This window comes from Myiozetetes cayanensis, unplaced genomic scaffold (genome assembly GCF_022539395.1).
Source record: "Myiozetetes cayanensis isolate MyiCay16 unplaced genomic scaffold, myiCay2020 scf20-37, whole genome shotgun sequence".
In the NCBI taxonomy this organism is placed as follows: Eukaryota; Metazoa; Chordata; class Aves; order Passeriformes; family Tyrannidae; genus Myiozetetes; species Myiozetetes cayanensis.
This window is the reverse complement of record NW_026087412.1, coordinates 8,140,849-8,161,467: the sequence shown is the minus strand read 5'-3', so window position 1 is coordinate 8,161,467 and position 20,619 is coordinate 8,140,849. Positions and strand designations below refer to the sequence as shown.

The following is a 20,619-nucleotide window of genomic DNA, read 5'->3' as shown; positions in this document are numbered from 1 at the left end:
CACAAGTTTGCCTGGCATTCATTATGTTATCCGAAAATTACCAGCCAAGCTTCCTACTCAGATGAACTGCTGCAAACCCATCAATAAATTAATTTTATGCCAGTAGTGGGCTTGGCTCAAATCCTTTAATACTTGGATTTTAACAGAAAAATGCTGTATTTAAAGGGTGGTTTTACTCTGAAAAGTGACTAAAATGGCATAAAGAATCTTCCCCCATTTTGCAGGAACTGTGCATAATGAATTGATGAAGTTTACAAAAAAGAATTTTTTTTATACATAACTACACAAATTTATCTGGGTTGAGAACTCCAGTGTGCATTTCTGCTTTAGATATCAGCACCAGTATGATTCTGTAGTTGTAACTGAATTCCGTGGGGTTTATTTGCTCTAAGAAAAGGAAGTTGCCTTTTCCTAAAGGTGTCCCACTTAAAAAAAGAAGCAAGAAGTCTTTTAGACAACCAGCAGACAAGCAGGACCTTGATCTAAGTAAGATGATGCCATTTTTAGAGAGACTTTTCTGACCATAATCACACTTTGAGAACTGATTAAAAAAAAAAACCTTGGTGGAAGATTCCCTATGGATGCATGACTGAACAACCATCTACAGAAGTAATATGGCAAAGGAAAACTACTTTGCAGAAATCTTTACAGATCTAGCTGAAAAAAAATTGGAGAGTCCTTCATTTCTTGGATTATATGTATACCCCTGTGAAGTGAAGCACTAGAATTTACAAGTGTAAACTAAAAGGATTAGGAAAGTGAAGTAAAAAGCATATCACTCTACCTCCACCAGAACATCACTTTATTGTTTATCTGTCATCAACAATGTAAAACTCTACTAGATACTCTATCCTGGTTTTTAAAAAGGTAAAGATTACATTGGATTAGCTACGTCGTACGAAAGAAACTACAGCAATCACAGTAGAATGAGATTGGAGGGACAATTTGAATTACAAAAAAGTGTACACTGCAAGCAGAGGGAAGTGCACATTAAATCAAATGCTTGTAGGATTCATTACTTTTAAATGCACAGTGACAATTTTGAGAAACTGTACATAATAGAATCACAAAAATGACTTTAAAATAACCAAAATTACAGTTTGCACTTGACCATCCAACTCATAAGTAATCATTGATGTTCTATATTTTCAGTGCTTTTGGAAAAACTGTTTACCAAACAAAATTCAACTTGTTAATTTGACTAAACTGTGAAGTAGAAGGATTGAAATAAAAAGTATATTGGAAGTACACCTAACCTACAAGAATAAGCCAAGAGGGGTGTATGCAAGGAGAAGCTGGGAGGGAGGAGAGAAAGGAAAGAGGAAAGGGAGAAGAGAACAAAGGCTTTTTCTTCTATCTCAGAAGTTCTTCCAATGCAGCGTATTATCTGATGTACAGCTCTTTGCTTTCAGTCCATTTCTGAAGTTTACGTTTTGTAGCCTTTTCCCGTACTAACTGGTCGACTCAACCAGCACTGCTGCCACATAACAAGAGTAACAAGAATCTGAATGCATCAAATCTGCCCTTGCTGTGATTTCTTCATGGCCCCATTTTTCTGTTTTTCTTTGAACAGGGTTCGGTGTTTCCTGAATTGTTCACAGGGTCAGATGGAATTGAGTTCCAAATCACTCTGCGGTTTGTAGCATCCTGATTTCTTTCTGCAGCTGACCCCCAGACACGTTTGCAGTTCTTCCGTAGCAGAAAGACAAACCGTGTTGCTCAAGCGGTGAGCTTTCACCCTTGACCGTGGGGGTTGCAGACCATTGTGTTTAGCGTATCCCTGAGTGCAGCTATCCTGCAGGATTCACTTCCCAGTGCACCGAGATTTCCTAGGTTTCCTCAGATTAAGCCCCAGTATGCATCACCACCGACTGTGGTGCGGCTACGGATGCCTGAGGCCGAGTTGATTCTGGTGGGTGTCTGACCTCGCTGAACCAGACCGATCTGCTGTCTCCCTACTCATACCCAGGCAGTCCAACCTTCATACAGCTGAGCCAAGTTATCTAGATTAGTTGCTTCCTTAATCACAAAGTCAACCTATTAAAAAGGTCAAACAAGTAATTAAAAATAAGATAGAATTTTAAAAGTGTTTAAGTGATCTTAGAACTTACTGTCGAATGTCACCTGCGAATGCTTCAGGGGAAAAAAAATCTCTAGTAACTCTAAACATAACTTTGTGCAGTCCACATAAACAGGAATTTGTACTGCAGGGACAAAAATAGGTCACACAATCTCATTCATAGCCCCTCTCTGGAAAATAGCCACAACATTCTCAAATTGACATGGACAACTGGGTCCCCTGACTCCACTTCCCAGAGACAGGAGCGTGGCTCTGTTATCTCAGCAAACACAGACAAGTTCTGTCCTTGGACAGCTGTACAGATCTCGTGTTCTCCTCGCCTATCAACAGCTGTGGAACAAATGTTAGCTTACTAAAAGACAAAAGGCAGTTTTAGCCAATTCATGACTTTACATAAACCTCCCATATAGGAAAACAAAGGCATACAACAGGGAAAAAAAAATGAATGCAACAATACAAGGCAGCAGCAATCCTGATTTGCACTAGAGTATGTCCCACACCCCAAAAGGAACTTGACAGTACACACACACATCCTTACTGCCACACATTTAAAGCAAGGACCAGCACTGGAATTTTACGATTTTCAACTCACCTGTTCAGCCACAGACATTCTCCTGTTGGGATCCACATCTCGGCCCTCTAACTTGGCTTTGACCCGCTTCCACACGCTAACTGCGTATGAATTCCTTTCCTGCACGGCTAAAGGCACAAAATAAAGGTAATCCAATTTTACATTCCTGCATAGAAAACCACTGAGGCATTTTAGGGTTTTTTTGTTGCTGTCAGTGGTGGGATTTTTTTGTTTGTTTTTTTCTGGGTTTTTTGTTGGTTTTTTTTTTTTAAGGTCTGTATTTACCTTTTCCTGTTTTAGGGTCCCTGGCTGTCTTTTTGGGACTACAAGCAACACTTTTGCCAGTTCCTGGGACTGTGCTTGGAGGAGTATCTGCTGATGTTGCAAGGTTTTTCTGAATTAGCTTTCTTGCATTCTGTGACATCACCTCTGGCTGAGTTTTCTGCCCTGTATTGCTACGTACAGCTGGAAAGAAAGTTTAAAAGCACTTAAAGTCTTCAAAATAACAGTATATTATAGAGGCAAGAAAAAGCACAATTAAATGTGTATGATGCAGTTATCACTTCTTCAGAACAAATGCCTTTTAAATTTGTATTTTAAACTCTGTACCACTTTTCAGTCTTCCCATTTTCTAATTTCTTTCACTTCATAAACAAGAAGTTTTACTCCACTGCAAAACGTTTGTTTACATTAAGCAAATTTTCATGGACTCTCAACCACTATCATTTGTAGGGCAGTTATAAAATGCAACCCTTTTTCTTGATAGAAGTTATAAACCTGCATCTAGTCCCAATATTGACAGCAGAGTAATCCTTTAAATAGAAAGGATTTCTCATGAGAAATGCCATTCATGTTTTTTAACTTCAAGTAATGAAAATTTTGCAGACATGAATGTTTTTGTAGGGTTTTCAAATTAATTCCAAAGTTACCATATATTTTAACACTAATTTAACAGAAACTATAGTTCAGCTGATACACATGACAGTGCTTTCCATGTAGGTGTTGTGGGTGAAAACAGATCTCAAAGGCCATGATCAAGCAGTCATTCAGTATTGTATGACAAATTACTTAAATTTTATGGGGTTTTATAATCTTATAGAAGTTGTCTGTATTTCAAAATTTAGTAAGAGCTATGATCCCCTCTCTAATATCAATTCCTGGTGGTTTCATGTTTGCACTTGTTCAAGTATTACCTGCAGCAAAGGTTGGCTGATATGTAGGAGCAGAAGTTGGGCTTGAGCATTCATTTGATGTATCCGTGACTAAGGGTGATGCAAAACCCACCAGATTATTGTAGACACTAGAAAACATAATGAAATTGATAAATGTTCATGCAACTATTTGATTAACTGAAAACTCGAAAATTAAGTCAAATTTTGCAAAAAGATTTCTGCTTTCTAAGACAACCATCAAGTAGGTGCCTCATGATGTGTTCCTGCTACGTGAAAGCAGACAAGCAAAATGCCTTTTCTCACTTGAGACAAGGTGACTTGCTTACCTTTGGCTCTGTGTTTTTAGTTCTTTCAAGGTGGGAGTTATTTCCTGCAGCATTTCAACATGTTCCTGACTGCGGACTTGACCCATAACCTGAACTAATGTAAACAGAACTGTCTGAATATTATCTTGCCACGATTTATATTCGCCCAAGAACTGCCTAACACTGTTCTCATAAGGAACATCTTCACCATCTGCCAAAGCTGCTTCTTCATCCTGTAACAAAGATGTGCAAAAAAGGTTAACTGCTATATTTTAAATAAGAGAATAAAGTTGAGCATTTTTTAGCCCTTTAAGCCCCTCAGTTTGTCATTTGGCTACTAATAACCATAATGTTCAGTAGTTACATTTCAAGAAGATAAATTTAAAAAATGATAGAATGTTTTACTGATTAAGAACCAAGAGACTTTATAAACAAAGTTTTTCAACTGCCAATAGAGAGAATTCAACCAAAGCCTGCTCAGCCTAGTGTTAGAAGTCTTATGAGTTCTTAGAGATAAAATTAACTCTATGTCTTGAACTCCATATGCATGAACACATTTCACTGTTTCTAGATACTTTAAAAAGCACATAGCTACAAGTGTTATTTTTCTTAAACTGTACTGACATGGGTTTGAGGAATAAATTTAAGGATGTTTCAGGCATACCTTTGCCATAGCTTTCAGTAGATGTTTGACATCTCCAAGTTGTCTGTTATGACCCGTGAGCACAGTTTTAATACTATCCACCAGATTCTGAATTGTTTCACAAACTGTTTCTATTTGCTGTTCTCTTTCTGTTTGTACTGTTCTCTGGGTAGATATTTCCTGGGTCAACTGCTTGTGAGCTGAGTGGAGCCATTCAGAGCTGCCAATAGGATGTTCAAGACCAGTGCCCTAAAAATAACAGAAACATTTTATCTGTATCCAGAGATAAAATTCAATTACTGTGTAGATGCCACTGCGAAGTGTTTATCAGCTGACAGCACAAACCCTGTGATCCACACCCCATCTGAAGGTACACATAACACTGACTTAGAGTGGAACACAAAACTGAGAACTCCTTATGGGGACTCTATAATGCTTAGTGTTTTGCTTTGACCTTTGCTTACCACTCTCTGGAGCAGACGAAGCTCCAGGTCAGACACTGAGCTGTTGAACTGGGATGCAAAGGAGCACATTTGTTGACAGCGTTTGAGAAGTTCAAATAATGCAGCATCGAGATTTAAGGCTTCTGCTGTTCTAGTACGTAAACTTTCAAAATGAATGATATTACTGCAAAGGAAAGTGACCTGAAAAATCAAAGCAAGAGTGAGATAAATTATTCCAATTCAACTGCCTATAATACAAAATTCTTTTTTTTCCCACACCCTTAGAAGTGAGAATTTTAAACACCCAGATACTGCTCTGTTACAGTAGCTGTATCATCTCAGGGTCATCCAACCCTGCAGCAATTCTCACAGAGATTATTCATATTGCTTTTCAAGTGGGATTCCCAGAAGTATTTGGTTATCTATGTTTGGTCTTTAGTTGCAGAGCAGAAAAATATCTTCTACATAAATCTCAAGTAGGAAATGAAGAGTGAATACACTAGAATCAATAGTACTGTACTTATCTACAGTACCTGACTTGCTCTTTGACTTTCTTTAAGTACAAGGTTTCTTCTCTCAGCAATAGTGGCATCAAAATCTTGCAAGACTGGTGCCAGTGCAGGATTAGCACCTCCTGCCCATTTTAAACGCTGCTCAATACTTGCTTCAAGTGCTGCTAGTTTCTCCTGCATTGGGGAAGAAAAAATATCCAAACCCCACTTACATATACATATATACAATCCATACTGATATGCATCATTCCAAGACTAACTTAAAAAAAATTATGTATATATAACACATTTTTATGCCCTTCTATGTAGAATACTGTGGTATTCATGATTGATAGATTAACAACTAACATTCTGTAATACCGACACCAAGAAAAGCTAAAAAGCTGAGCCAAGCCACAGCACACAAACCTTAACACACAGAATAATTGATTTGCCCAGATCTACAAATTAAGCTTCTGACACTTAGCTAGTAAAATTATTTACTATCATTATAGTAAATTCTAAGGCAGACAAAGAATAGGAGCATGAGCACCCTTCAGAAAGAAAAGGTATCTTATTTTTCCTCAAAGAGATTTATTGATATTGCAGAGAAAATGTCTTCAATGAGACAGCAAATCAAACACTGAGACAGTATATATGAGACACAATCAAAGAGATTAATTAAATACCCCTACATTTGTATAAGACAGCAAGACAGATAACATAACGTGAAGGTGGAACATGATTCTGCAGTTTGTTTTAGAATCACATTGCAATATTCTGATGAACAAACATCCCCAAAAGAGTCATACCTGGACTGTTGCAATTGAAGCTTCAATCTGACTGAGCGTGTGAAGTTTCTTTTTCATGCTGGCTAAAATTGCAGAACGGGGTGGAGGAGTGACAGAAATAGCTTGTGGGCGACTGATGAGGAGATCTTCATGCTGCCACTTTAAGAAGATAACAGCAATACTCAGTTATCAGTATTGCTCAGCACAAAATACTTTGCTTCATAAGCAGCAATTCCAGTGCTCTGGTGCATTTTATGAGTAAGGGCATTTAAAAGGGCTGCATGTCAGATGATACCAGCATGGCTTCAAAGTTCCAAGTCATTAGAGAGTGTTCAATTATACAAGTAGTTGTAAATTATGTTTTGCTGGCTTGGATGTTCATAGCATTTAACAGTCACTAACTTACTAGAAGTGATTTATACACTTTTTTTGATCTGAAGGAAAAGCCATCAATATTCAGAAACAATTCACTTGTCTTGATTTTAATGCATCACAACTTTGCTCATCAGTCTACAGAATGGTTTATAAACTGTCACGCAGAAAGCCTTGTCCCTTAACCTACAAATCACTATAAAATCAAGATCACTGACACTACAACACAACTGGATACCAGTGTACAGTTCAAGGTACACCACGGCATTTATCTAAGGCCTCAGAAGAGCATTTTTCAGGATTGATAATGCTATTTATACTTTTTAAAAAGGCAAACAGTGGAGCAAGGACACAGCTAATGCGTTAAAACTTTGAAGGAAAGATACAAGACAACACTCAGCAATGCATGCTGTTTTAAGCAGTCTCCTCCCTTAAAGTCATAATCTTCTTGGAAAACAGGGAGAACGGGACAGCATTGCTAGTAAGAAAGCCAGTGAATGACCTATTTTCTAAGAAATTACTTAATGGTTATTGAAAAAAAAAATTACACATATTGACACAAAAATATATATTGCCAAATTTGCTTCTTACAAAGCAGTTAGCCTTCAAAAGGAGGTAGCTCTAACACTTTTTTCCATGTATATTTACAGCATAATTTAAAACCAAAAATAGAGGCCATTAAAATACTCTAGAACTTATTAAACAAAATAAAAGGTTTTGTTGAGCTCAGACACAGTAACTCACGCTCACTTTGCACAGACACAATTCAGAAACAAACCCCTGTGGGCTGTGACCTCACCTGGAACATGGCAATGTGCAGCTGCACTCTCTGCAGACTGGTCTTGCAAGATGAAATACTGGTCTCAAGTCTGCGCACCAGGTCGTGCTTCTTCCACGCGGTGTCGTACGAACTCGCCAGAACTGTCGCCCTGTTCATCACCAACTGGGAGAACTTCCCAATCTGGATATTGTGCTCCACAGCTTTCTTGCACAGGTCATCCACAGAAACTTTGCTTTCTGCTCCAAAGTCTTTAGCCTCTACCTGAGCAATGATATCGACACCCAAAGCGCTGATGAAACTGCACAAAGTCAGTCCCAGAGCTTGATTTGGAAGGCCGATTAAAAGCTGCCTCACAAAGTCTGCTGTAAAAGCCTTAATTGGTTTGGCCATTTGATCTTCACTAAAACAAGAGTTCCTGTAAAGGGCTTTCACATTGACAATTTGAACAGGTCCATTTACTGCATTCTGGTCTTCAAGTGTACTGATTCCTTTTAAAGGAAAGAAATAGTATTTTTGTTATTAAAAAATACTGAAAGTACCTAGAAAAATATTACTCGACTTATAAACACAGATTACAGGAATTTATTTTGAATTTCTGCATCCTTGCCATATATGAAAGGTTAAGTTGCAGTAAAAGTGCCCATTTTATGTTCTTCTGAACAGGATGAGAAGTGCATAAAGCCATACTGAATATTTGGTAACATTTATTTACCTGACAGTGTTTTAGAAAAGGTACCACAGAGCCTGAAAAATTCTTTAATGGTTTGCAGTCTCTTCAGAAAGAAAATTTCCTCTAGAACTTGCCGATTATTGTCATCATCAAAGAAGTTCACTTGGGTGCTGCGGGCTTCCCTAATTATGTCAATCTTACGCCAAGCAAGAGGTATCTCCATCTTGTTTAGCTGAGCAATATAAAGGAAATAAATTAGGCTTGCTTTTATAAAAGCTTTCTATTTTTGACTCCAAGAGTACTCTAAAAAGTACAGATCCATACCTTTTCAATCAATAAACCAAATGCAGTTTCCACTTGAGCAAACATTCCATCAAAAGCTACCAACAGCATCTGACCAGCTGACATTTTGGGAGTTTCATCAACTGAACCATTTCTTGGCTGAATCAGTTCACCATACTGAGCATGAAGTACTCTTCAAAGAAAAAAAAAAAGAAAAAGTTTACGTGGTTTTGCTTAGTCCGCAGTAAGCAGGATTTTTTTAAGCTGATTGATCCCATAGATAGAACAGACTGGAATTGAGATGCATCTGAACAAGATGAAATTTTTGCAGGCTTTTCCCACCCTCCCCACCCTTTTTCCACATGAATCCCAATGCTGGTCTCAAGAACAGCTAAGGATACCATAAGACTGTATTAAAGGACCACCTACAAAGCTATAATAATAGCTAGAAAATACAGGTAGAAGATAGACTGTACTTTCTATGAGTATGTTAAAGTTATGAATAGTTAGAGAGGCAGATATCACCTTTCCCTCCTTGGAAACCGAGCACTGGTTTTATAACATGCACACATATAACTGACTGGAGTGTGGGGTAAAAAGGTGGAGGGTGAAGTCTCAGGGTATAGCTGAGACAGTTTAACAGCTGGGTGCTCCTGAAGGGTGGTCTCATCCCCCCCTCCCTTATGTCACTTTTGACCCTCAACTAACAGGCTGAGCAGGCTTGCCAATGGGTAAACCAGGAAGAAAACTAATTAAGACAAACAACATGAATTGTTTTCAGGGGGTACAGCCTTGGTTGTACTGCCGATGGGGCCACCACAACTGGCTCAAAGGAAGCTCTGGAATTGGCTCAGTTCTGTACCAAGCACTTCCCCAGAAAGGTACTGTCCTACATTACAAGATGCACAAGTCTTTTTGTTTGGCTGGGGTTTTGTTTGTTTGCATTCTGTTTTTTTAATCAAGTCACTGACTCATTATGCAAAAGCCACTCAACAAACCTCCTGACAAGAGGAGTGCCATGGTTACAAGCTCTCCCTTCCACGGGTTCCTCCCACAAACTAATGAACCAGCTCCTATTTTTAACATCCTTTAACTTCAAATACAAAAATCACCACAACATATTTTGGAACAAGTTGACTACCGTAAGTCAGCTTTTAAGCAGATTAAGTGTAAATTGCCATAGCTCCATTGTGGATCAACACACAAACTCAGAGGAAACAGTGCACTTCAGACACTGCACTTTGTTTAAGGGCATTCTTGGGGAAAAAACATCTATATATCAAATAATAATAAATTTACACAAACTAATGTTCTGCAGTCTTCATTCTCTCACACCTGAACTAAAAAAGAAAAAAAAAAAATAGGTGATTTACCTTGCAACATCAATGTAATGGGTATGTGTTTCTTCCTCTAGACCCATAGCAGCATTTCGTAAGTAGGCTTGAAGAGATTCAACCAGTGTTTGCAAAGGGACTCCATCAGTTGTTTGCTCTATAAGATTATCCAATTCATGGAGCATACTTTCTAAAGTATACTCTCCTTTCATTAAGCACCTAAGTGCTTCAGGAAAAATGATCTGTCGGAAGTTTGAGTTCAATTCCTGTTGGGGAGTAAATATGAAAACATAAGAAATTTTCCCCCCTCAAAAAGTATCATACACAACATCTTTGTCATTTTAGTATTACACCACCCTGCAGCAGGCATCATCTAAAATGTAACGTGATGCTGGTCAGCCCAGAGTCAGAAGTCTGCTTTTTAACTTTAAAGAAATCAGGAATACATTAGACCTTGTACAAACCCAAAGGCTTGACATTTGTAGAAATGTAGCAACAACTGTCTCCACAGCACCAGCAAGATATGAAGCTACTGTGTCTATAAATCTGATACTAACTGCTTCCTCCCTCATGGTTACTTACTTGACAGCAGTTTTTACAATTTGTCAGCATAACAGTTTCTTTCAATCAAATAAAAATGTAAACAGAAGAAGCAAATGCCTGTTCAACTCAGCCAAATACAGCAATGGAGACTAAAGATTTAAGTAAAAAAAAACTCAGCAGCATCGTAAACAAACATTTAGGTCTTTAAGGAAGAATCTATTAAAAATGGCTTAGCTGAAGTCTTGAATGTTGGGGGAAAAGGTGACATAAAAGTAAGTATCACCTGAAGTGAGATATAGACTCCATTTGCCAAGTGAACAGCTTCTGATGCTTCAATGGGGTTCGGAATATCCAAGTCCTGAGGTACAAGATGACACTGCTTCAGCAACTGCACAAGGCATGTAACATTCCCACTCATGCTGCAAAGCTCCTCCAAGAACCAGGCTCCGTCTCTTGAAGTCAAATCAACCAGCTGCTCTCCAGCACTCGATGCTGCACCTTCCATCATCAGATTTCGCCTAGATGGATCACGACACTTAGACAACGTGCCTGCTGTTGCATTCTTCACATAATTACATCACTTGAATATCCCTTGTCTCTCACAAACTCACCAAGTTTCACAAGAGGGAACTCACCTTGTCAGCGCACACAGAGCGGAGATGATGACACTGGCCAAGCTCAGCGAGCCCTCCTCTCCATTTTCGTGAAGGAAAACCTTTATGCACCGTTCAATTTCCTTGAGCTGCTCTTCACAGACAGGCACAGTGACTGCCTCCTGTTTCAAGCGCTCCACCTGCCGGATCAGTCTGTTGTTGATATCAGCCGCGTAGCGCTGCAGGGTCATTTCCGTGGCAGTTATGAACTGGCACATGCTCGGAGGGGGCTGAGGAGCATATTGCATTTCATACCTGCAAAGCAAAAGTGCAGTGACAAAACTGTCTTTTCTCAAGTACTAGCTAACTGCACAGGAAAAATACTCTGTGTAAGAAAAATACTCTCCTTGCAAAAGTATTTATTTTCATTAGAAAATCTGGATAATAGCTTGAAATTTTTTTTGAACAATGCACTATTCTCTCAACTTACTTCCTAAAGATATCCTGACAACGCTCTATTGTCATGTTACAAATGAGTTCTTCCATCCAGGTTTTCCACTGCTCTATCCGGTGCTTCTGAAACACAGCTTTTGGATACTGCAGAGCAACTGTTGCATAGTTGTGCAGTTGTTCAAGACACCCCCGTAACACGGATCTTCTCTGCTGGAGAAGAGCACCAACTTCTCCTTCCAGTTGTTCACACTGACTGATTAGATGTGCCTGGCCTGCATTTTGCAGAAATGCTGTTGCTGGGACATAACTTGGAGGACCTTTTAAGAAAGATGATTAAAAATTAAGATGCATCTCTGAAGCAGACACATTTTATAGCATACAAATATTGAGCTCTAACACCTTTTCACAAATATTCTTTTACTTGGGATAAAGAAAGCATGGAGAATTCATAGTGAGAATTTTGAGCACAAGGTAAGAGAATCATCTCATGTTCAGCTGAGACTGAAACCAGCACAGACAGACAAGTTCCTTCAGACAGCTTGGCACAGAAGCCTTGAAATGCTCTAAATCACCCTGTGAAGAAGCCCCTTTCTTTTCATTTATTACATACAAGTCCTTGCCTTTAAGTTAGAGGATACTCATAATGCCTCCTTGATATTAAACTCTAGGTGTTTTCAAACCATTAAAAACACACCCACAAATACAATTTTATACCTAGATCCATTTGTGTGCTAATTTCTTGAAGAAGACTTGCAAGTTGTGTTGCCTCTAAGTTACTGAAAGCAGTTTGGTAATGTGTTATCCACTGCTCAAACTCATTCAGCTTCACTTGGATTGCTTCCTGGACAGCTCTTTGTTGAGACTGCAACTGTGTGTGCTCAGAATACCTGAAATTATTGAAGCCACAGATTCAAGTAAGTACTACAAGAAAAAAATACTTAATGCTATAGAAAACATAACCGTATCAAACAATACAACCACTGTGCTGACCAAAAAATGAATATATTCTCACCAGTTACATAAAAGTAATGTTATATTAATAACTGTTTCCCCACAATATAATTAATTGAACTGTGAGACTCCTGACAGAATTCCTGGCTCCTCTGTACCTGTGCTGAAGCGTGTGGGAGGGATGATCCACCCCTTCTGCACCTTCCAGAAATTCTATCTCTTCCAGTAGTTTTCCTTGCAACTTTTCTACATCGGTCAACTGCTCTTGCAGGTTCAGATACTCTTCTAAGCTACTGTCCAGTTTTGGCAGCACAGCAAGCATTTCATCTCTATTCTTAAACCAGTTAACCTGTAAACAAGACACAGATGTTACAGAACTGCACTTAACTCAAGCAGGTAAGAGAAAGTAAGATATGGCAGAACTTAATCCTTCCTTGATGCTGTTCATCTAGGACTGCTTCCAGTGGTACAATGCTAAATCTTCACAGACATTCTTTATTTAGATTGCTCTCTAAACCTCTATTTTTATTCCCCTAGCCCAGACGCAGCCAAAACATCAAAATGTTTCAGAAGTAAGCATGCAGAAACTGAAAATTAAATACTTAAAGGTTTAATATAAGCACTTCCCTTAATACAAACTCAATTTAGCTCAATAAAATTTGTAAACTGTTTCTAAAAAGTTACCATATCTTCCACCATCCCCCAAATGCAAATAAATGAAATTAAAGCACAGGCCTACTTTGGTTTTAAAATAGAAAACTACTGTTGTAAACTCACCTTTATCTCTGCCACTCTCGAAGAAAAGAGACTGCGGGTAATATCTCTTTCCATCTCCCTTTTGCTCTGTTTGTTTTCAGCCTGCTGGCCACCCCCACCATAGACAGCTCCAGCAAATCCTGCTTCACCTCCAGCTGTCCAGTCCACCAGTGGATCATAAACAAAAGCTTCGAGCAATGTGAGCAAAGTCTCTCTCCCACGGCGCATGATATGAAGGACCTGCATCACATTTTAAACAGACTCATTCTGATTCTGCAATTATCCTCGTAGAATAGCGGAAATTTAGGTGCAAAATACTGCACATATCCTTAACCACTAGAGATTGCAATCAAGATTGCATTCTAACCCTTCATGCAAACTCTGTACACTGGCCACAGACACTTAAGGAAGAAAACTTTGCCTTGTTCAGAGCATTTTCCTTTTTAAAAATATATCTAGTTATCAAGGATGAGTCCCAAAGAAAGAGGGTAAGCAAAACATCACAAAGAAAAGATTCAGAAAAGCATAACATTTTATATCAAGAACTAGAAGTGCCCCTTTCCCCCTAAATAATCATAACAGTACCACTCAAATGTGTGACATGCAAGTATCTGACACTCGTGTTTCTTAAAATACCTATCATAGGATATACCTAAAATAAGTCCAACAAAAATCACAGCAGGAAAAGTGAAGGATTTATAAACCAGCAGAAGAATGTTTAATAGAAAAGTTTTAAGAGAGTATTTGGCAAGTGATAGTCCTTAGTTTTCAAGTTTCCTAACCTACCTGTTCACAAGAAAGCCTGAAAACCCCTTCTACTCCTGTAACTCCAAGTGCTGTTTCAATATTGTGTGTCATCCGGAACGGAACCTTCTCCGGTACCCTAAGGCTCTTCCCTTTAAGATAAAAATTTAAGTTGTTTCTTTTAATTAGCAAGAAGGGAAACCTTTTATTTGAATAACATAGAGCATTTTTTAAATTACCTTTTTCAAAGCAAACATTATAATCTATGTGGACAACTTCTCCTGTAGTCATATCTATAAGAACATTATCCAGATGTCTGTCTCCAAGACCAATGATGTAGCCAACCATGGACATAACTGCAGTGGATCTTGCATACGACTTTAAAGAGAGTTTCAGGAAAAAATTATTTGTGGGACTCCTCTGCCAACACATTGGACTGACTACCATCTTAAAACAGTATTTTAAGTGTAAGTGTAAGACTAATCAAACCCAACTTATTCCAAGCAGTTTTCTATTTGTTCTTTGATGATATCTTACAAGAGTTTTCATGTCTTAGGCTGATAATTCTACTATAATAATGTAGAGTTAATCAGGTCTATACCCACTTTTTAATTCCAGATGGTACAATTGCCAACATTTCCTGTCACATCCAACATCAGCAGTGCTAGCTCTCCAAACTCACAAGTATCACTGCTTGCACACATCTCGGTCATTTGTTGCCCCTCATCCCATTAAAACCACAGCCTCTCAAAGGTAAAATATAGTTGTCATAACTCACCTGTGTAACTCTCCACCATTCATCTGGTGTGGTACATGATGACCAGAGCTCCTTAGCAAGGAGATTTGGGGGAGTTGCTTCCATCAGTTCTTCCAGAACAGCCCTCATGACATTCAAGGGCCAGTCACGACGTGACACGTCAAGACTAAGCCCGACTGCCTTCAAAGCAGGTCCAATTTTACTGTAGTAAAGTTCACTGGGTCTAGGCACTATTCCAGGATTCTGAGGACTCTGGTAAGAGTCCTGAGCCTAGAAGAGGTAAAAAGAGTAGTTTATGTATTGCAACTCATTACCACACAAAAATATGCTCTACGAAATCAAAACACATTGTTTTGGCCTAACTGCAAACCAATCAAAATAGATCTTCCTCTTCCGACTTGTCCTCATTATAAAAACACAGTACTTACCTTTTGTGCTTGTAAAGCAGCTTCTCGCTGTTGCCAGCGCTTGTAGAGACCAAACAAAGGTGTAGCTCCATCCACCCACTGGATCAAGCCTGACCTTGTTCCCAGAGGTGTCACAGAGTAGTGCCTTGCATGGAACCGTGGTGTCTCTTGGCGGTTGATGGTAGCAAACATGGTGTTCACAATTGACAAGAACTGCATGATTCTTTCATCTAGATGCAAGTCTTCCAAGCCTGCAACAAATTTGTTTAAAATTTAGTTTCTAGAGAGGAAAAAAAAAAATCGTCACCCAGAGTCCAAAATTTAGTATTTTTAAAGCTACTTTATTTCTGACTATGAATATCTTTATAAATTATGCAGATTAAGCATGAGTTGTTCAGCCTAAATCTAAATATTTACATGGCATTTACCTACTAGAATCACCAGTTTATGCCAGCCCACTCTGTGAGAGGTACACACAACAGTTATTAACATAACAATAGGCCTTTCCCTTTCAGGGAAGGCAAGAAGTCTCTCAAGTTCTCTTTTAGGTGCTACCTTAAGCTTTGGAAAAATTGCATCCAGCTAACCCAATCAACATGCAAGCAGGACACTGCTTCTGCCGAAAACCTTATAAAGAGCGGATTTGAAACACCCCAGACTTACAGTTTCACAAGGCAAAATTCCTTGAAAATATTTGGTGAAGTAGGAAGTAGAGAAGAGAGAGAGAGCAAATGCTTCCAACTCCTCTTTCTCAGTATCATTCAGGCAGATAAAACAAAAGTTGCACCATGCAATCTTCCTGCCTTTAAGACAGTCTAATTTATAACAAGAGACAGTGCCTTGTATGAGAAAAATGCAATTACTTACCTTTGAACAGGTAGGGATAGTTCTTCCCATCTGAACCCAGGAAAAGGAGCTTTTTAGGTTTGGTTTTGGTAGGCAGGATTGTGATGGTGCTGCCCACACTGTGAATTGTGACTGTGTCCCTGGTAGATACTTCTCCAGGAAGTGCAATTTCAGTGTTCATCATGGCAGCCAACCAAGGACTGATTTCTTCAAGGCGTAAGAGGTAACTGGCCCGTTTCTGTGCTCTTTGCTGCAAACTCAGCATGACCTATTCCAAAGAAATTTTATTCTTTTAAGTAGAGGTTCACCTTAATAGTATTAAAAAACAAAAACACCACCAAACCAGACTTAATGGTGGTCATTTCCAGAAAGCACAGAGATTTTTTCTTACATTCCCTTCCACCCTATCCATCCAAATACAGTTTAGGATGAAGATGACAAAAACTAAGAAACATCCTTTATACAGCAAATACACCCTGTGCAGTGATAAGCACCAAAGTCATAACAAATCATGTTCCTCCAGAGGTTTGCTTCTGCATTGTAAATATTTGAGCTGTGGTTAAAGACAGCAGCATTCAGCAACTTCCTGTTTATGTATCTGCATGTTGGTTGTTCTGCAAAGCAGAAGGGGAAGTACAGGGAAAAGTACAGTATATGTGTGTAAAACCTTGGTTCTGTCTAGCAAGACTTTTAAAAACCACCAGGCTGGTTCTGAATAGCTGAGTGAATATTTTGTTTCTCTTCACACCCACAAAACACTAAGATAAGATGACATAACTGACAAAGCACCCCAGGAAGGACTGATCATTTGAAAGTTGTTGCGTAGCCTGAGGAATATGTTTAGATAATGAGAGAATTAACTTGTTAAAATTTAAATCCACTAAACTCAAATGGTACACTTTCATAAAAATGGTATTTTTAAAAAAATAAAGCCCTCTGCTCCCAAAACTAACAACATCTCAGACAGCAGAAGATGAAAGATTTGAAAAACAACGTCATTTCACTGGATAGAAATGCAATAACAGACAGTCAACAGGACTTGCTAAAAGCAAAAATTACTGTGCTTTAGTGTCCACGGTGCCTGCACTGAGAAGACAAAGTTTCAGGCTGCAATTCTGATATGGCAAGAGAACAAGAGAAGGAGAGGGTCAAGCAAAAGGTGCAGCAAGAGCAGAAAGTCTCTACGTTGTGCTCTTCATCTGTGCATATAATACCTCTTTAAATGGGAGCCAGCTGCTTCCAGGTTTAGCAGGATTCAAAGGATTTTTAAGTTTCTCCAGTGCATTTTCAATTGCATCTCCATAGTTATCCTGAAACCACTTCTCATGAGGAGTTTCTGCAGGAGCTGCAGTGATGCTCCGCACGTGTTCCAGAGCAAACACGATGGGCTTCATTAGAGCTGTGTGCTTCTCACGCATGATTGCGATTTTCTCCTCTCTGGTATACAAAAACCACACCAAAATTTGTTGTTAATGCCATAAAACCAAGTTACCTCATCATCAGAGTATTACAATAAAACAATAAATGAGACATTGAAGGATTCACAAAAATCGTTACATCTCTAAAATGAGATCTTCAAGGATGATATTAAAAGGAAGAGTATTTCATTCTACATTGAATGCAGTGCTCCTCTGAATAACACTTTTTGGTTTTTGCCTTTTTTTTTTAATGAAACATTTGAACTGAGTTTTTCATCATTGGAAACTCTGATGAGAAGCTCTAAGCAGAAACCACTCTAAACAACTGATTGCCTTTAAGAAAAGAGCTCTTTACTACTACTTCTTGAGGATGTACCCCAGTATAAAGAAGAGGAAGAAAGATTCAGATCATTCTGTTCTCCCACTCCATGTTAGTCCTGACAAAAGGATTCAAGAGGCATTCTTAACATTAGCCAGGTGCCCAGCGAATGGATCTCCTCTTCCACTACTCCATTCACAGGAGAAGCCAGATAAGGGAGAAAAAAAGACTTGCTCAACACTGAAAACTAAATGCAGATTAAAACATTCTGTTTACTCCAAACATCCGTATTTAAAGTAACCTCTAAATTTCATCTAACCCTCATTTCATCTGACCTGGAAATCAAGAACTATAGGATCTCATAATCCCCAACTTAATGTGTTAAACCTAATGCATATTATTACTAAAGAAATCCCAACATGGATTTACAGGCAGAGTGTTGCTGTTTCTCATTTGATTTAGAGTACAAGCTGTATCATCAGAATGTTTTGAAATAAGGCTGCAGGCTTACAAAGCAGCAGCTGGGATAGTATGAACTCAGCAGCAATACTACTGCTGGTTGGTTTGACTGTATGCTTCCCAAGAACAAACAGTGGTTATGTTGTCATTTGAATTACTGAAAAAGACATACTTCCGGAGAGTGTTGTTGTTTTGGACCCTCTTGACTTCATCTTCCAGTTGTTGAATCCGTCTGAGGACATACATGTGCTGCTGCAGTAAAACCCCCAACCAAAGTTCATCCCAAAGAACTGTAACTCTGCGCAGCTCAGCCACCAGCATCTGAACCTGCATAAAACAAGATTCACTTCTTTTACAAGAGCTAGTAATCACACTCATTTTTGTAGATGAACAAGGTGAAAAATGATGACAGCCTAAACCAAAGAAACAGCAGACTTTCAGTAGTCCAACCCCCAAGATATACAAATTCCATATTTTGTGGTTCAGGTACCCAAGCAGTGTTCATTTGGATTATTCACCTGCAATACCATTGTTGGATTTGCAGCAGAGAGCTTCTCCACAATTTTGCTGTAGCAATCTTGCATCATTGCTTGATCTTCATTTAATCCAGCTTTTGTATCGTCTTTACTACTTTCTTGGGAAGCTGGGGTGCTCCCTCCATCACATTCACCACCCAACAGTTCTTCTCCTTGAATATTACCAAGCAAAGTAGGGATGGCAGAAGGCAGCTTGTTCCCTATATTAAAGACAGGTGTTAAAGTATTAGCTAAACAAAGATATATCACTCCATACTTCACTTAGCATCAGGTCCCCATATTACATGAGAAGTACTGGTAAAGTATACAAAAATATGCAAAATTGAAAGTCTTATTTGTCACAATGGTAAACTGGATGAAAGGTATCAGTGAGGTCCCATAATAAAAACATTCTTAAGATACAAAGTAGCAGAGTTACTGAGGAAAAAAACCCTCAGTATCATTTTATCCTGTAAATAAAAACGTATTAGCTCAAGTTTATTTGAAGGCTTATTTTATCTCCATACCCGAAGTCTGGGATTCACTGCTAAGCGAAATGGTTCCCACTATTGCAGGATAGAGTATGAGATGAGGAGAATCTTGAGCCACTCGACACAGTAAGTTGCAAATACTCTGACGAACATACACTTCTGGGTGATTCAGGCGGGAGAAAAGCTGGGGTATAATACCTGCACAGGGAGGAAAGGAAAGTGTGCTGACAAATGAGGCAGAATTTTATTTTAGTTTTAAAAGCATGCCTTTTTTTGGAACTGTGAGATAAAATGAAGTCCAAAAGAAAGTGCAATTTTACAATAGTTGGCTTCCTCTTCTGCTGCCTTCCACACTAAGTCCATAACCTTTTGAAGGGAAAGTTCCTGAACAACCAGAACCAGCAGTGTAGTAACAAACAACTGCTTTTGAGACATCTGGTTTTAGTCACACATCTTTTTAACTGTAGTTAGTAAAAACCCACCCCATTTGTTTAAGGTGGTAATATAATGTAATAGTTCATAAACTACATCTCCTTTCTCCTTCCCATGTCTTCAGGTGGGGAAAAGAGGGGATCAGAATCTGTGCTACTTAATTACTCTAAGACCAGAATGTATGGCAGACCTGAATATCTTTAATTACATTATTTAGTAAAAGACAGGCTCTCTTTCTATGATGCTTAAATAAAAATTTTATCAAAATCAGCTTTCTGCATTTAGAGAAAATGCATCAAAATTAATTTTAACAACTAGATACCATCTACTTACCTCTCCAAGGAGCAGTAGGTGTAGTTTCTAGCCCATGCTCTAGGTATTGTCTAAGTTCCCCAGCATGTTTCACAAGCAATCGTAACAGTCTTAGGGTTGCCATTACAATAACATCATCAGTGCTTTGCTCAGAGGTGTTTCTTAAGTGCAGTCTGGGATCTTCTTCATCAAGTGGAACCTTGAAACAAAGAATTACTCTCTAAGTTAAGTATATAGCTCATACCATCATTTAGAAAAGTTTGTAACTGGATTTCCTTATTTGCATGAACACTAACCTGACCAGCATTGAGTTTGAGGAAAGTAAAATATGCACTGCAGGAGAGCTTATAGAGACTGAAGATTCTGTCTACAACTTTCCTCCACACTTTAATTAATCCTTCTGTCGCATTTTCATCTAGATCTGAAAGCCAGGGACAACTTGTTAATAACTGACGCCATATCACATCCACCATATCATCTTCTTCATTGTCCTCATTTTCAGTGATTTGTAGAGTCATATCTTCATCCTAAATGCAAATAAAGAGAAAACAGATTTGATTAAGTCATCCATCAATTTCTACAAGCAATGTTAGTTCCTAATCCAGTTTTTTGTCTATGCAACTCATGCAACTGCATTACTTGATCACATTACCATAGTTCATACAACAGATGTGTTACCACTTACCTA

General features: G+C 38.6%; 1 protein-coding gene across 1 annotated transcript in view; it reads right to left on the bottom strand.

Annotated features, from left to right (window-relative positions):
• Positions 1 to 785: 785 nt before the first annotated feature.
• Positions 786 to 20,619, bottom strand: part of SMG1 (SMG1 nonsense mediated mRNA decay associated PI3K related kinase) — a 61,117-nt gene continuing 41,283 nt past the window's right edge. Inside the window, exons 34-63 of the mRNA XM_050317852.1 lie at positions 20,228 to 20,458; positions 19,953 to 20,130; positions 19,224 to 19,385; positions 18,700 to 18,917; positions 18,354 to 18,508; positions 17,200 to 17,422; positions 16,007 to 16,253; positions 15,161 to 15,390; positions 14,754 to 15,002; positions 14,215 to 14,353; positions 14,018 to 14,127; positions 13,253 to 13,471; positions 12,634 to 12,824; positions 12,239 to 12,411; positions 11,562 to 11,841; positions 11,114 to 11,386; positions 10,762 to 10,996; positions 9,975 to 10,201; positions 8,644 to 8,794; positions 8,362 to 8,551; positions 7,668 to 8,137; positions 6,518 to 6,655; positions 5,748 to 5,900; positions 5,236 to 5,415; positions 4,793 to 5,020; positions 4,150 to 4,361; positions 3,845 to 3,951; positions 2,937 to 3,116; positions 2,673 to 2,779; positions 786 to 2,037 (exon numbers count right to left, since the gene is read on the bottom strand). Coding sequence (XP_050173809.1) covers positions 1,960 to 2,037; positions 2,673 to 2,779; positions 2,937 to 3,116; positions 3,845 to 3,951; positions 4,150 to 4,361; positions 4,793 to 5,020; positions 5,236 to 5,415; positions 5,748 to 5,900; positions 6,518 to 6,655; positions 7,668 to 8,137; positions 8,362 to 8,551; positions 8,644 to 8,794; positions 9,975 to 10,201; positions 10,762 to 10,996; positions 11,114 to 11,386; positions 11,562 to 11,841; positions 12,239 to 12,411; positions 12,634 to 12,824; positions 13,253 to 13,471; positions 14,018 to 14,127; positions 14,215 to 14,353; positions 14,754 to 15,002; positions 15,161 to 15,390; positions 16,007 to 16,253; positions 17,200 to 17,422; positions 18,354 to 18,508; positions 18,700 to 18,917; positions 19,224 to 19,385; positions 19,953 to 20,130; positions 20,228 to 20,458 — 5,934 coding nt within the window. The 3' untranslated portion in view covers positions 786 to 1,959. The remainder of the gene's footprint in view (positions 2,038 to 2,672; positions 2,780 to 2,936; positions 3,117 to 3,844; positions 3,952 to 4,149; positions 4,362 to 4,792; positions 5,021 to 5,235; positions 5,416 to 5,747; positions 5,901 to 6,517; positions 6,656 to 7,667; positions 8,138 to 8,361; positions 8,552 to 8,643; positions 8,795 to 9,974; positions 10,202 to 10,761; positions 10,997 to 11,113; positions 11,387 to 11,561; positions 11,842 to 12,238; positions 12,412 to 12,633; positions 12,825 to 13,252; positions 13,472 to 14,017; positions 14,128 to 14,214; positions 14,354 to 14,753; positions 15,003 to 15,160; positions 15,391 to 16,006; positions 16,254 to 17,199; positions 17,423 to 18,353; positions 18,509 to 18,699; positions 18,918 to 19,223; positions 19,386 to 19,952; positions 20,131 to 20,227; positions 20,459 to 20,619) is intronic.